Source organism: Schistocerca americana, chromosome 1, assembly GCF_021461395.2.
Source record: "Schistocerca americana isolate TAMUIC-IGC-003095 chromosome 1, iqSchAmer2.1, whole genome shotgun sequence".
NCBI lineage: Eukaryota > Metazoa > Arthropoda > Insecta > Orthoptera > Acrididae > Schistocerca > Schistocerca americana.
Window position 1 is genome coordinate 754979515 of NC_060119.1, and position 14427 is coordinate 754993941.

The 14427-nt window shown below is 40.1% G+C and overlaps 1 protein-coding gene across 4 annotated transcripts in view; it reads right to left on the reverse strand.

The window, feature by feature from the left end:
• Positions 1-14427, reverse strand: part of LOC124611375 (ATP-binding cassette sub-family C member 5-like) — a 515589-nt gene that overhangs the window by 367344 nt on the left and 133818 nt on the right. For all 4 annotated transcript variants that reach the window (XM_047140243.1, XM_047140240.1, XM_047140242.1 and 1 more), the window contains exon 10: positions 1544-1691. In XM_047140243.1, coding sequence (XP_046996199.1) covers positions 1544-1691 — 148 coding nt within the window. The remainder of the gene's footprint in view (positions 1-1543; positions 1692-14427) is intronic.

Below are 14427 nucleotides of genomic sequence, written 5' to 3' on the forward strand. Positions count from 1 at the left end.
GGTGACAGACCTCAGTTCATTGCAGGATACTGGGAAAATGCAGTCAGTCTACAAAGGAGGTTTCTTACAAACACTTGTATGTTCAATCTTAAAATATTGCTCAGTCATGTGGGACCCATACTAAACAGGACTAACAGAGAACACTGAACATATACAAAAGGCAGCATGAATAGTCAGTCAAAGGTTCGTCTATGGGACATCTTTATGGAAATTATGAAAACCAGAACTGATGAACACCTGAAGATAAAAAGATCAACTATTTTGTGAAAGCCTTTTTGGGATATGGTGTTAACTGAAGCATCTGGAGATATATTTCACCCACTTCCGAAGGAACCACAAAGGCAAGAGTAGAACAATCACAGTATGTACACAGACATCTAAGCATTTATTCTTCTCATGCTATATACATGACTGGAATGAGAAGAACACCTTCATATGCAGCGCAATGTTAAGCACCCTCTGTGATATGCTTCACAGCAGTTTGCAGAGTATGTACATAGTTATAGAAATTTCACCAGCTAACAGAAATTGCACTGCATACGATACTATCAGATTTAAGTGCATTACCGTAGGATTCGCAAATAGGTCCCACTCTTATTTTTTACTTGCCTTAACGTGTCTCCAAAAAGTGTCAGGCTACAAGACAAAATTCTATTTTCTATTATGGCAATTCAATAATTATAAATAAAGACATCAGTGCCACTGTTGTGTAAAGGTGATGATAAGACAAAAGTACACACAAATGGTCAGAGAAAAACAAAGTAACCCTTAACATAATTATGAGCAACAGTATGAACAATAACAATACTAAAGCAAACAGAAATTCTGTCTCAGTAAACAGTGTAAAGACAAAAAATTGTGTGTACAAATGTGAGCAGAAAACAAAAATGCAGAGACCATATTAAAATAATAGCAAACAGATTTTCATCTGGTTCATATATCCTAAGGGTATTATCATCAACTGCCTCAGTGTAACTTGTTATTCATTCTATCATTATATACACAGCAATAATTTAGGGTTTATGCAGAAGGAACAAGAGAAAATCATGTTCCCATCATTATGCCAAAAACAGCTATATACACAAACAAAATGCAGGATACACTGAGCACTTAAAACTCAAAATAGTATATGTTACCAGGGACTCAATAATAAATCAATAGAAATCATTAAAGAAGTATCTGAAACTGAGACAACAAGAAAACTATTAAACCATATCTTACAAAGAAAAGTTATTATATAGTTAAAGAGTATTAAAATAAAAAATAGCTAGCACATTAACAAATTAGAAAAATCAAACTGCAGGTGCAAAACTAATCTTAATATATGGTGCAATATTATTTTTGAAATTGCTATATGTAGTGAATTGTATATATCTATATTAGGTGTATATATCAGTGTGTGTGTGTGTGTGTGTGTGTGTGTGTGTGTGTGTGTGTGTGTGTTCGACTTTTCTGTATCACAGAGATAAGTAGTGATTAAATAAATCTAAATAGAATGTGGACTGAAATAACATAAAGTGTCAAATTAAGGTATGGAGCTCACCTAAAAGTGAATCACAGAATCCTTTTTCCCAGGCATACATTTTGATGAACTTAATACTATTAAGTATCTCAGTCATTAGCTTCACTCTCTTATCAGTTATTTTCACAGCTCTTCCTCTAAAATATGCAGTCATCCTTGATATTGCATACTAGAAGGGAGAGAAAATTCAATGTAATAAGAATGAAACATAAGTAAACCTACTTTTAATGGAAGGACTGCACATTTCTTGCAATAATCTAAGATCAAGTATGACACTATATGTGCTATAATACCAATTGATTAATCTATTCCTACATATTATTTCTCAAGCTCAAGTGTCTGCCTGATGAAAATATTATCTTTTATTAATGGCACTACCGAAGCATATTCAGTCAACATACAGACTTAACACAGAAAAATGTGGTCCAGTAGCAATACCAGCAACTGTAGCATTTGGTTTGTAAGAAAATGTTTAGTTTACATGTCTCATGAGGACTCCCTTTTAAGTTCTCACAAAGTCTACAAAGAAAACATTTTTTGTACAAATTGTTTCAATGTTTCTCAAAATATTCTTGATTGCAATGTATACACATCTGCATGTGTCTGAACTACTCCTGAAAACATTTTTTCCGCATTGATGTTGGTACCTAAAAAATATGATTTTAGAAGTATTCAACAGTTTCTTGACATGCTGAAAATTGCTGACCACAAATTTTTCATTTACATAAGGGAATGAAAAGGTACTGTGCATACATCTCTTTCATCAGGTAAAACTAATATGTGCCCAAAAACAGTGCAGGTAAATCCCGCGAAATTATCAATCGATAGTTTTCAAAATAATGTGGAAGTAAATACGAACCTTCTTGGTCAACAAAATTCATGTGACAAAAATTTCAAAGCTATTGTATTGGGCAACAGCCAAGCCCGCAATGTATCTAAATTCTTAAATGAAGATGTAGACTTCAAATGTTTAGGTTATGTTTATCCTGAGGTCAGTGCAAAGTTTGTCCTGAAAACCAGAAACCAAAACTCTGCCACAACAAGCACATCTGATATCGTGATAATTGTAGCAGGAACAAACAATGTTGCTTGCAACAACAGTCAACACTTGATAACTACTCTAAGAAGGAAGTTACCTTGTATTATATCTAAAAAAGTGTTTCTGGTTGACGTGCCATTCAGACACGATCTTCCAAATTGGTCATGTGTGAATGTAGAAGTAGCAAGTACTAACTCACAGATACATAAATTATGCTCAAAATACGCAAATGTTACCTTAATAAAAGCAAGTTAATTTAGTAGAGATCTATACACATGAAATGGATTTCACCTTAACAACTTAGGTAGAAATGAAATCGCTAAATTCATAACAGAAACTGTAAAGAAAACAAAAGTACAAAGTAGGCCCACAATACCACTCGGCTACAGAGAACTGAACATCACCCCCAATGCTACTGTTACATCCGACAGGTCTCACGAAAATTTGGTACCCAAGTGCAAAAATAGTTTGGATCATACCAACATCAGAGCTCAATTCAGCACACCTAATATAGATAAAACTAGTGATTGCTTATCACAGCTGCCTATTCCTGCAATAGTTAACTCTCAAAGGAAATCTTTTTCAGACTAAAGAACAAAAAGAGTTACAGAGTTAGTGTTGTACCCAGTAATGTGCCCGAGTCCCACTCACTTCAAAAACCAGTGTACTCACACAAAAAGTCAAAATTTTGTGTTTTCTTCCAGTATATGCAAAGCATAAGGAACAAAAGTTTAGAACTACAAATATTTTTGGAAAGCTTTAGAGACACTATAGATGTGCTTTGTATAGCCGACATTGGCTGAAAGATAATGAAGCTGCCTATTTTTCACTTCCAGGCTTTCAAATGGTCAACAATTTTTGCAGAACTAATAAAACGGGAGGTGGCTAGCTAATACTTGTCCGAGATAATGTATAATGTAATCCATTACTTAAAACCAAGCATACGAACTGTAAAAAGCATTTTGAATACGTCACAGTAGAAGTTAAATGTATTAAGCTTTTAGTTATATGTATCTACAGACCACTTGATGGTAACATACAAATATTCACCTCTAAACTAGATATGCTATTACAACAGTACAGTTTAAAATATCCCAGTATTATCTTATGTGGAGACTTTAATATAGATTTTCTAGTAGAATCCACTGCTTCCCGGAAAATAGTGAATATATTGCAATGTTATAACATGATAAACTTAAACAAAAAACCTATTAGAACAACTAATAGCAGTTCCTCTGTAATAGATGCTGTTTTGGTTAACAATGACATGTCATCTGCCTGCAAACTAGACAACATCTCCAACGGTATATCAGATCACAACTGCTTGATACTGAATATGACCATGCAAGATGCAAATAGACAGACAGAACCTCCCCAACAGACCTACAAAAGATCAACTAGCAAAAAAAAAAAATATAGCACATTTCTCACTTCTGCTCCATAAAGCTGACTGGAAAGGTGTCTATTGTGCCAGCAATGTCGACAGAAAGGCTAATGAATTTATGAGTATCTTGCAACATTGCTATGAAGTGGCATTCCCCATCAAATTTACAGCTAAAAAATACACATCTCAACTGTTCAATAATAAATGGTTAATACCAGGAATAAAAACCTCTTGCAGAAATAAGAAACTGCTATATGCCTACAGTAAAACTATAGACAGTGAGGTATTCCGTAACTATTTCAAGCAGTATAAAAGAATTCTAAAGCAAAGAAAATGTATAATAGGCAATTCATTATCAACTCAAGTAATAAATCAAAAGCCGTGTGAAGACTGATAAATGAAACAGTTGGCATAAAAGACAAGACACACTCAATAACCTGCACTAAAGATCAGAATGGTGTTATCACTGCCCCTAAGCAATTATGTGAAATATTTAATGACCACTTCACAAATATGGGTGACAAGTTTTCTTCTTTAATCAAGACTCTTGCACTCACTCATCACTCAGATTTAGCATTATTCCCACAATCAATTTTCCTTGGCCCAGTCACACCAAATGAAATCTGCAATATTATAAGGTAGAGACCAAACAAACATTCCTGTGGTCCTGATGGTATATCAGATTGCCTTTTAAAATGAGTCTGCCATCATGTGTGTGAACCACTGTCAGATATAATAAACTGCTCTTTATCATCAGGTCAATTTCCTAGAATTTTTAAAGCAGCAAAAGTTTAAAAAAGGGGAAAGGAGTGATGTAAACAACTACAGACCCATCTCAGTCTTATCAAGCTCATCAAAAGTCCTCAAAAAATCAGTATATGACCGTGTTATAAATATATTGGAAAGTAACTGCATACTAAGTCCTCACCAGTTTGGGTTTAGGAAAGAGACGTCAATAAATGTAGCATTATACTCATTTTTAAATGAAATCTATAGGGCACTCAATGATAGAAAACACACAACAGGTGTGTTTCTTGATCTCACTAAAGCTTCTGATCTTGTCACCCATGAATTACTTTTGGAGAAACTACTATGTAATGGGATTAGGGGAAATTGCAATGACTGGTTTTGGTCATATCTCTCAGACAGAGTACAGAAAGTAGTGATTACATCAAAAATTGGTGAAAATGCTCAGTCAGAGGAGCAAGTTGTAAGACAAGGTATTCCCCAAGGCTCTACACTTGGTCCCCTTTTATTTCTAATATTCATCAATGATCTGCCCTAAAGCATTCAGGAAGGTCTACCAGTAATGTTTGCTGACGACACCAATATACTGTTTTCAAATCACTGTCCTCATCAACTAAATTCCACAATTGCTGATACAAATTGTAGTCTGGTAAACTGGTTGAACAAAAACAAACTTCTCCTAAATAAAGATAAAACAGTGTATATAAATTTCTACTCGACACACAAGGTATCGTCTGTGATAGATGATATCAGGATTGAGAATGTGCCCATACAGCGAGAAAGAGCCACAAAATTCCTTGGAGTGTGGATACATGACACACTACAGTGGGATATAAATAAAGATAAATTATTAAGTAAAATGAACAGTTTGTGCTATGCTTTTAGTATTTTAAGTTAAATCTGTGATATCAAAACACTAAAATGTGCCTACTTTGTATTATTACACTCAATAATTACATACTGCATTCCTTTTTGGGGCTTCTCCCATAAGAATGTATTTATTATGCAGAAGCGAATAATTAAGACAATGAAACAAGTACCCCTGTCTTCCACCACTAAACATCTCTTTAAGGAGCTCAGTATTTTGCCAGTGCCTTTCATCTATATTCATGAAACAGTGTCTTTTATCCATGAAAATCTCCATATATTTACAAAAAATAGAGATGTTCACTATCATAATACTCGTCATTCCAATGACATATATATAGCTGATCAACAGCTACATAAAGGGCACAGTAGTGTAAGGCACAGGGGAGTATTTCTGTACAAGGAGCTACCTGAAAATGTCAGGTCTTGCCAGAAAGGATTCATATCCAAAATAAAGTCAATCCTACAGAAGCACTGCTTCTATTCAGTGGAAGAATTTATGAATAGCAATCTAAAACAATTTTTGTAATGTATTTTACTGCATGTGTTAAAATATTACTTTCAACTGACTTATTTGACTCTATTCACAGATACAACTGTTCCTTGTTATGGCTCATCTGCATTTATAATAACACAAACTAAATCGTGTTACTCTGTAATCATTATCTGATGACTGTATGTAACATACCAAAAAAGTTATGATTCGCTATGTACAGCATATAATTTATATAAATGTATATCTTAAGAATGTCTATACTTATGCATGTAACTGAATACCTACAAAACAAGTATATTTATTTATCAAAGCATGTTAAACGTAACTTACCCTACATCTATGTGTAATAACACAACAGGATTTCTGGATGAATAAATAAATGAAATGAAAATGAAATGAAAAGAAGTTGTTAGATGATAAGTCAGATGAAGACAGGCTATGAGACATTAAATCAATGTTTTTTTCCATTAAATAATCAATTGTTTGACATGTTCCAATAATTTACAGAAATGCAGCTGTGTGATGACCGATAATCACTGATATTTCAACAGGTGCACACCTTGTCATTTTCAAGGCACACCTAGAGCAAGGAAACATTGTGCAAAGAAAAATATGACATACTTTGGTCCTGTTGAAATAACTGCAGCTGTCGATGTCATCATCTTGCTGCAGTCCAGTAAGTTATTTGAACATTGTATACACCAGAAGAAAGTGAGGTCCCAATTGTTTGACATGCTGAACAACAGTTGAATATGTCATGTTGAAGAATTATTTGATATTTTCAGGTTTTTTTCCTGATTTTATCAATATCTAGAGACACATTCTTGGATGCAATACAGAATTAACTGTTCTTTGATTCTCTACAGCAATAGTTATGATATATGCAGTGTAGCAAAAGAAGGAAGGGGTCATTGTCTTGGAAATACTTCATGAGTGAAACACTTTTGTTGGTTTCAATTCATCATGGAACTTCCAACAACTGATTGCTACTTAATTTTCAACTTACATGAATATATTAAATTTTTGTCTCTTGTTTTAATGTCATTTACATATTTTGCATTTTCTTGGTTGATATTTCTGGGCATTTCCTTATATTAATTGAAACGAACAAGTTTTGAGTTTCAATCAAATTGTGTGAGTTGCACCAGGAAGAGACCATTTCCACTGCCAAATGTTCAAGCAGATCTGATTTTACGGTAGTCTCTGATATGCCTCAGGGTGCCTCCACCACACAGCTAGTCAAATGCCAATTCTTTTCGGTGATGTAGCATGCAACATCATTGCATTTTGGAACAATAACTACAAAGTTCATCAGTGACGGAAGCATGAACGTAGCTAAATATAGCAGACTAACTGTAAACAACCTTTTCTCACAGTAACTGATTACCGTAAGTTTGGAAAAAATCATGAGGTGCTATTATTGAGTTAGGCACTTACGAAAATCATAGTGCATTAGCTTCCTCAGTAGGGAGTGTCAAGTGCAGCACTTACTTTGGTTTGTGAAAAGCATTAATTTTACTCCCTTTATTAGGTGCTCTTCATTCTTTAGAATCATTCATATACCTTGATAGTTCATAATGAAATATGCCTAGAGACTGTGTTTGTTTTAAGCACAGGCAAGGGAAGATGGTCACTGTCTGCAAACATCTAGAAGCTATGTTGGCTATGGTTGATAGGGGCCAGGTTTCTGCCATAGGCTGCAACAGCTTTAGAGTCCTTAGGGTGATAACTGTGACACTTCAGGTGTGTCTGGAGTCACATCAAGTCCCTGACAGTGACATGCTCAATATTGCTTGTTCATCTTCACATGAAGGTGAACAGTGGACAATGTTTGAATTTCAGAGCTACAGATGAAAATCAAATGTGGCCAGTGAGCAATGGACTGTATGCATTAACAGTAGTTGTTGTAGGTTTGGTTATGGTGTGAGATTTGTACAAAGTATTTTCAAAAGGGGGAGGGGGTGAGGGGGAGGGGGTGCAGTGAGGAAGCCAGTGGGCATTCTAGCAAGATCCTCTTGTGGAAAATGCAGTATTTGTAGCAGAAATTAGTTGATATGGGAGCAGGAGCATGAGATCTGTGCCCTTCAGGTGCAGTTACAATGCACAAAAGAGGAACTAGACAGGTTGAGGAGGGTGAAGGGCACTGGGGTGTGGGAGCTGGCAGTTGGTAAGCAGGCAGCTAGGAGGAGGACATATTCAGATAGTTGTACATTGCATATAACCAATAGATTTGACCAACTGTCAGAGTTGAGTGGAGAGGAGCCTCTTGTAGCTGTGGGTGTAGGAAACATGCAGCAATTAGGGAGACTAAGTCAGTTGTAAATTCTAACAGAAAGAAGAAAGTTCTACTGTTAGGTAGTTCACATGGCAGAGGTGTAGGTCAGCAGTTGCAGGAAGTGTTGGGAAGTGGGTACTGCTTCACCAGCATCGTGAAGCCTAGTGCAGGATTGGCTCAAGTGACTGTTAACACAGGAGAGTTATGTACGATTTTCCAAAAGAAGATTTGTTAGTGATTGTGGGTGCGGCAGGAAATAGTCTTGATAGGGATGGGGAGTATGATGTACATGGTGACATGGTAAAGATAGCTACTCAAACTAGTGCCACTAGTGTGAACTTTGTGCAACTGTTTCAACGTCATGATTGACCTCATCTTAATGTTTCTGTTAAGCGTGTTAATGTGGAGCTGGAGATAGCACCGATGGAAGAGGGCACAGCTTACATCGCAGCGATGTCAGCTGAATTTATCAGTAGATCGGGTTTCACTAGGCATGGCCTGCACCTCAATAGGTATGGGAAGGGAAGGCTGGCAAAGCTTATAGGTGACAGTGTAGTGCACGTTGGTGGGATCACTCATGGAAAAATTCCTATAGTATTTGGTGTTAGAGCAGCACCTTTTTTAGATTGACGTCAGCTGATAGGTGTCCCTGCTTAAAGGAACTCCCTCTAACAAAGGAGTCACCTCCAGAGGAGGTCAGGTATCCACGTAGAGAAGGAATTAGCATATTTTATCAAAATATAAGAGGTATTAGAGATAAAGATAGTGAACTGCTTATAGATGTTGACTCTGACTTTACCGGTATATCAGAGCACAAATTAAATAATCTGACAATTCAGAGGCTTCCTTTACAGGATACAGAGTAGCTGGCTGCTTTCAAGGAGCTTTTTTTGTGGAGTGGGGGAGTGGCCACATACGTAGAAAACAGTATTCCATTTCAGTCTGTAGACGTATCATGGCACTGCACTGAACAGAATGCACTGAATATTGTACAGAGGCAGTTGAATTTTGTGAAACTAAACTTCAAATTGTTGTTGTTTATAGGTCCCCTAACTTTGACATCAGTGCATTTATGTTCAAATTAGAGAGATATCTTGGTTCACTTTTTTTAGGAAGTACCAAAAATTAGTTACATGTGGTGACTTCAACAATAATTTTGTATGTCGTTGTGCAAGAAAAAGGATGTTGGAAGATCTCCTAAATCCATATGAGCTGATGCAGACTGTGCTTTTTCTAGCCAGGGTGCAGGGGAACAGTAGCACAACCACAGACAATAGTTTTATTCATTCTTCGTTGCCAGATGGGCACTCCATTAGTAAAAGGGTGAATGGCTTTCAGACCATGATGCACAAATTTTAACATTAAAAGATTTTTGTACTCAAAATGGCTGCCTAGATAGGTAAGGTGGCTGCTTCTGCCCCCCCCCCCCCCTCCTGCCCACCTCTACCCTCCTCCCTCATGATATGGAGGCACAAATTATAATTTTTGCTTTCACCCTCAGGAATAACTGTAGTCTTCAAGTTTGGAGCTTTCTGTAAAGATTAAACCTAAGGCACGGTCAATTCTGCAACAATATTAGATGTGTAATATACTGATTATTCCTTGCTACTGTAGTGTTATCTTGAAGCTGTGAGAAAGGAGGACAGGCGCTCCAAGGCGCGGAAGCAGAGACGATGCTGAGGGCAGACGAAACTAGGAGAGATATCGTTACATGAAGTAAACTGTAAGGGGAGAGCCTTGCGAAAATGCAGACGCCCTCAGACATGGTCCCAGGGTGCTAGCCACTCTTCAAGGAATTAACATGTAACTTCATATGTCATCTAGACACTGATATGTTGCCATTGTAGAACTTTGTAACCAAAAGGCACGTATTAGCGATAAAGCCAGCTTGATACCAGCCCTGAGAACAGCAACATCAGTAGGCTCACAAGGGTTACAAAGAGAGCAAAAACGCCAAAAAACTGTTGACCTAGCAGTCCCTACTCCGGGGAGCCCAAGGGGCTGGGCTAAATTACGTATAACAATAATGATGCAAGCCTTATTTGGCAGAGCAGTTACATTTACCTTTCAGCTGAACAATGTTGATACCAAATACAGACTTAGTTAGTGCAACAGCATTAACATCCCCACCTTAGGAGCAGTAGATGGGACCTAACTAAACTGTGACTGGCAGGGGCCTGCAAGAGACCTGCGGGATTGGCTGGGTGGCTTTAAGTGGGAAAAACAGTGCCCCGACATGACTCTTTAAAACCCCTAGATTCTGCTTTTTTGCGGAGTTCTCAGTCAGACAATCTGGGTGCCGAATCCACGTCCATCAACTCCAGCCTTGGTCCAGCTCCATGTAAGTCTGCTCTCTCACTTGGAGTGCCTCAGTGAACACTGTCACGTTTATTGTATTTTGTTTTGCAACTTAGTTGTTGCCTTAAGATGCTGCTAGTGTTTGCTACTGTGGTTAGCATCCACTCCTTGGACTTCTACACTGTCTTCTTTTGTAATAGTATTATTCACGCATTTTCTAACCCTAGAACTAGCCTCCAGTGTATTAGTTAGTCCTGTCTGGAATAAACAACTATTTCAAAACCCTGTTTGTCCAGGAGTCTCCACAACCAGTTCCCTACCAAGTCTCACCACCTGCATTTCTAGTAAATGCCTGTACCAGTGTTGGCTCAGATAGAAGAAAACAATCAAATGCCTTCAATGTGAATTATGCTTCTGCCTTCTGCTCTGTACCGCTCAGGAGCACAGACTGACCAGTAACTCCTTTTCTTCCTCTCCCACCGATGTCAGGACACGACAGATGTGGATTTCTTAATGTACACTACTGGGTGAAGACTTGCGAAGTTTCTGAGTAGTTCAGGCACACATAAGTTTTAGCTACAGAGGTAGTGGATGTTGTGTACAAATGAAGGTATTTTGATATAATGGAAGGAAACATTCCACGTGGGAAAAATTATATATAAAAACAAAGATGAGGTGACTTACCGAACAAAAGCGCTGGCAGGTCGATAGACACACAAACAAACACAAACATACACACAAAATTCAAGCTTTCGCAACAAACTGTTGCCTCATCAGGAAAGAGGGAAGGAGAGGGGAAGACGAAAGGAAGTGGGTTTTAAGGGAGAGGGTAAGGAGTCATTCCAATCCCGGGAGCGGAAAGACTTACCCTAGGGGGAAAAAAGGACAGGTTTACACTCGCACACACGCACATATCCATCCACACATACAGACACAAGCAGACATATTTAAAGACAAAGAGTTTGGGCAGAGATGTCAGTCGAGGCAGAAGTGTAGAGGCAAAGAAGTTGTTGAAAGACAGGTGAGGTATGAGTGGCGGCAACTTGAAATTAGCGGAGATTGAGGCCTGGCGGATGACGAGAAGAGAGGATATACTGAAGGGCAAGTTCCCATCTCCGGAGTTCGGATAGGTTGGTGTTGGTGGGAAGTATCCAGATAACCCGGACGGTGTAACACTGTGCCAAGATGTGCTGGCTGTGCACCAAGGCATGTTTAGCCACAGGGTGATCCTCATTACCAACAAACACTGTCTGCCTGTGTCCATTCATGCGAATGGACAGTTTGTTGCTGGTCATTCCCACATAGAATGCATCACAGTGTAGGCAGGTCAGTTGGTAAATCACGTGGGTGCTTTCACACGTGGCTCTGCCTCTGATCGTGTACACCTTCCGGGTTACAGGACTGGAGTAGGTGGTGGTGGGAGGGTGCATGGGACAGGTTTTGCATCGGGGGCGGTTACAAGGATAGGAGCCAGAGGGTAGGGAAGGTGGTTTGGGGATTTCATAGGGATGAACTAACAGGTTACGAAGGTTAGGTGGACGGCGGAAAGACACTCTTGGCGGAGTGGGGAGGATTTCATGAAGGATGGATCTCATTTCAGGGCAGGATTTGAGGAAGTCGTATCCCTGCTGGAGAGCCACATTCAGAGTCTGGTCCAGTCCCGGAAAGTATCCTGTCACAAGTGGGGCACTTTTGTGGTTCTTCTGTGGGGGATTCTGGGTTTGAGGGGACGAGGAAGTGGCTCTGGTTATTTGCTTCTGTACCAGGTCGGGAGGGTAGTTGCGGGATGCGAAAGCTGTTTTCAGGTTGTTGGTGTAATGATTCAGGGATTCCGGACTGGAGCAGATTCGTTTGCCACGAAGACCTAGGCTGTAGGGAAGGGACCGTTTGATGTGGAATGGGTGGCAGCTGTCATAATGGAGGTACTGTTGCTTGTTGGTGGGTTTGATGTGGACGGCCGTGTGAAGTTGGCCATTGGACAGGTGGAGGTCAACGTCAAGGAAAGTGGCATGGGATTTGGAGTAGGCCCAGGTGAAACTGATGGAACCAAAGGAGTTGAGGTTGGAGAGGAAATTCTGGAGTTCTTCTTCACTGTGAGTCCAGATCATGAAGATGTCATCAATAAATCTGTACCAAACTTTGGGTTGGCAGACTTGGGTAACCAAGAAGGCTTCCTCTAAGCGACCCATGAATAGGTTGGCGTACGAGGGGGCCATCCTGGTGCCCATGGCTGTTCCCTTTAATTGCTGGTATGTCTGGCCCTCAAAAGTGAAGAAGTTGTGGGTCAGGATGAAGCTGGCTAAGGCGATGAGGAAAGAGGTTTTAGGTAGGGTGGCAGGTGATCGGCGTGAAAGGAAATGCTCCATCGCAGCGAGGCCCTGGACGTGCGGAATATTTGTGTATAAGGACGTGGCATCAATGGTTACAAGGATGGTTTCCGGGGGTAACAGATTGGGTAAGGATTCCAGGCGTTCAAGGAAGTGGTTGGTGTCCTTGATGAAGGATGGGAGACTGCATGTAATGGGTTGAAGGTGTTGGTCTACGTAGGCAGAGATACGTTCTGTGGGGGCTTGGTAACCAGCTACAATGGGGCGGCCGGGATAATTGGGTTTGTGGATTTTAGGAAGAAGGTGAAGGTAGGGGTGCGGGGTGTCGGTGGGGTCAGGAGGTTGATGGAGTCAGGTGAAAGGTTTTGCAGGGGGCCTAAGGTTCTGAGGATTCCTTGAAGCTCCGCCTGGACATCGGGAATGGGGTTACCTTGGCAAACTTTGTATGTGGTGTTGTCTGAAAGCTGACGCAGTCCCTCAGCCACATACTCCCGACGATCAAGTACCACGGTCGTGGAACCCTTGTCCGCCGGAAGAATGACGATGGATCGGTCAGCCTTCAGATCACGGATAGCCTGGGCTTCAGCAGTGGTGATGTTGGGTGTAGGATTAAGGTTTTTTAAGAAGGATTGAGATGCAAGGCTGGAAGTCAGAAATTCCTGGAAGGTTTGGAGAGGGTGATTTTGAGGAAGAGGAGGTGGGTCCCGCTGTGACGGAGGACGGAACTGTTCCAGGCAGGGTTCAATTTGGATGGTGTCTTGAGGAGTCGGATCATTAGGAGTAGGATTAGGATCATTTTTCTTCGTGGCAAAGTGATACTTCCAGCAGAGAGTACGAGTGTAGGACAGTAAATCTTTGACGAGGGCTGTTTGGTTGAATCTGGGAGTGGGGCTGAAGGTGAGGCCTTTGGATAGGACAGAGGTTTCGGATTGGGAGAGAGGTTTGGAGGAAAGGTTAACTACTTCCAGCAGAGAGTACGAGTGTAGGACAGTAAATCTTTGACGAGGGCTGTTTGGTTGAATCTGGGAGTGGGGCTGAAGGTGAGGCCTTTGGATAGGACAGAGGTTTCGGATTGGGAGAGAGGTTTGGAGGAAAGGTTAACTACTTCCAGCAGAGAGTACGAGTGTAGGACAGTAAATCTTTGACGAGGGCTGTTTGGTTGAATCTGGGAGTGGGGCTGAAGGTGAGGCCTTTGGATAGGACAGAGGTTTCGGATTGGGAGAGAGGTTTGGAGGGAAGGTTAACTACTTCCAGCAGAGAGTACGAGTGTAGGACAGTAAATCTTTGACGAGGGCTGTTTGGTTGAATCTGGGAGTGGGGCTGAAGGTGAGGCCTTTGGATAGGACAGAGGTTTCGGATTGGGAGAGAGGTTTGGAGGAAAGGTTAACTACTTCCAGCAGAGAGTACGAGTGTAGGACAGTAAATCTTTGACGAGGGCTGTTTGGTTGAATCTGGGAGCGGGGCTGAAGGTG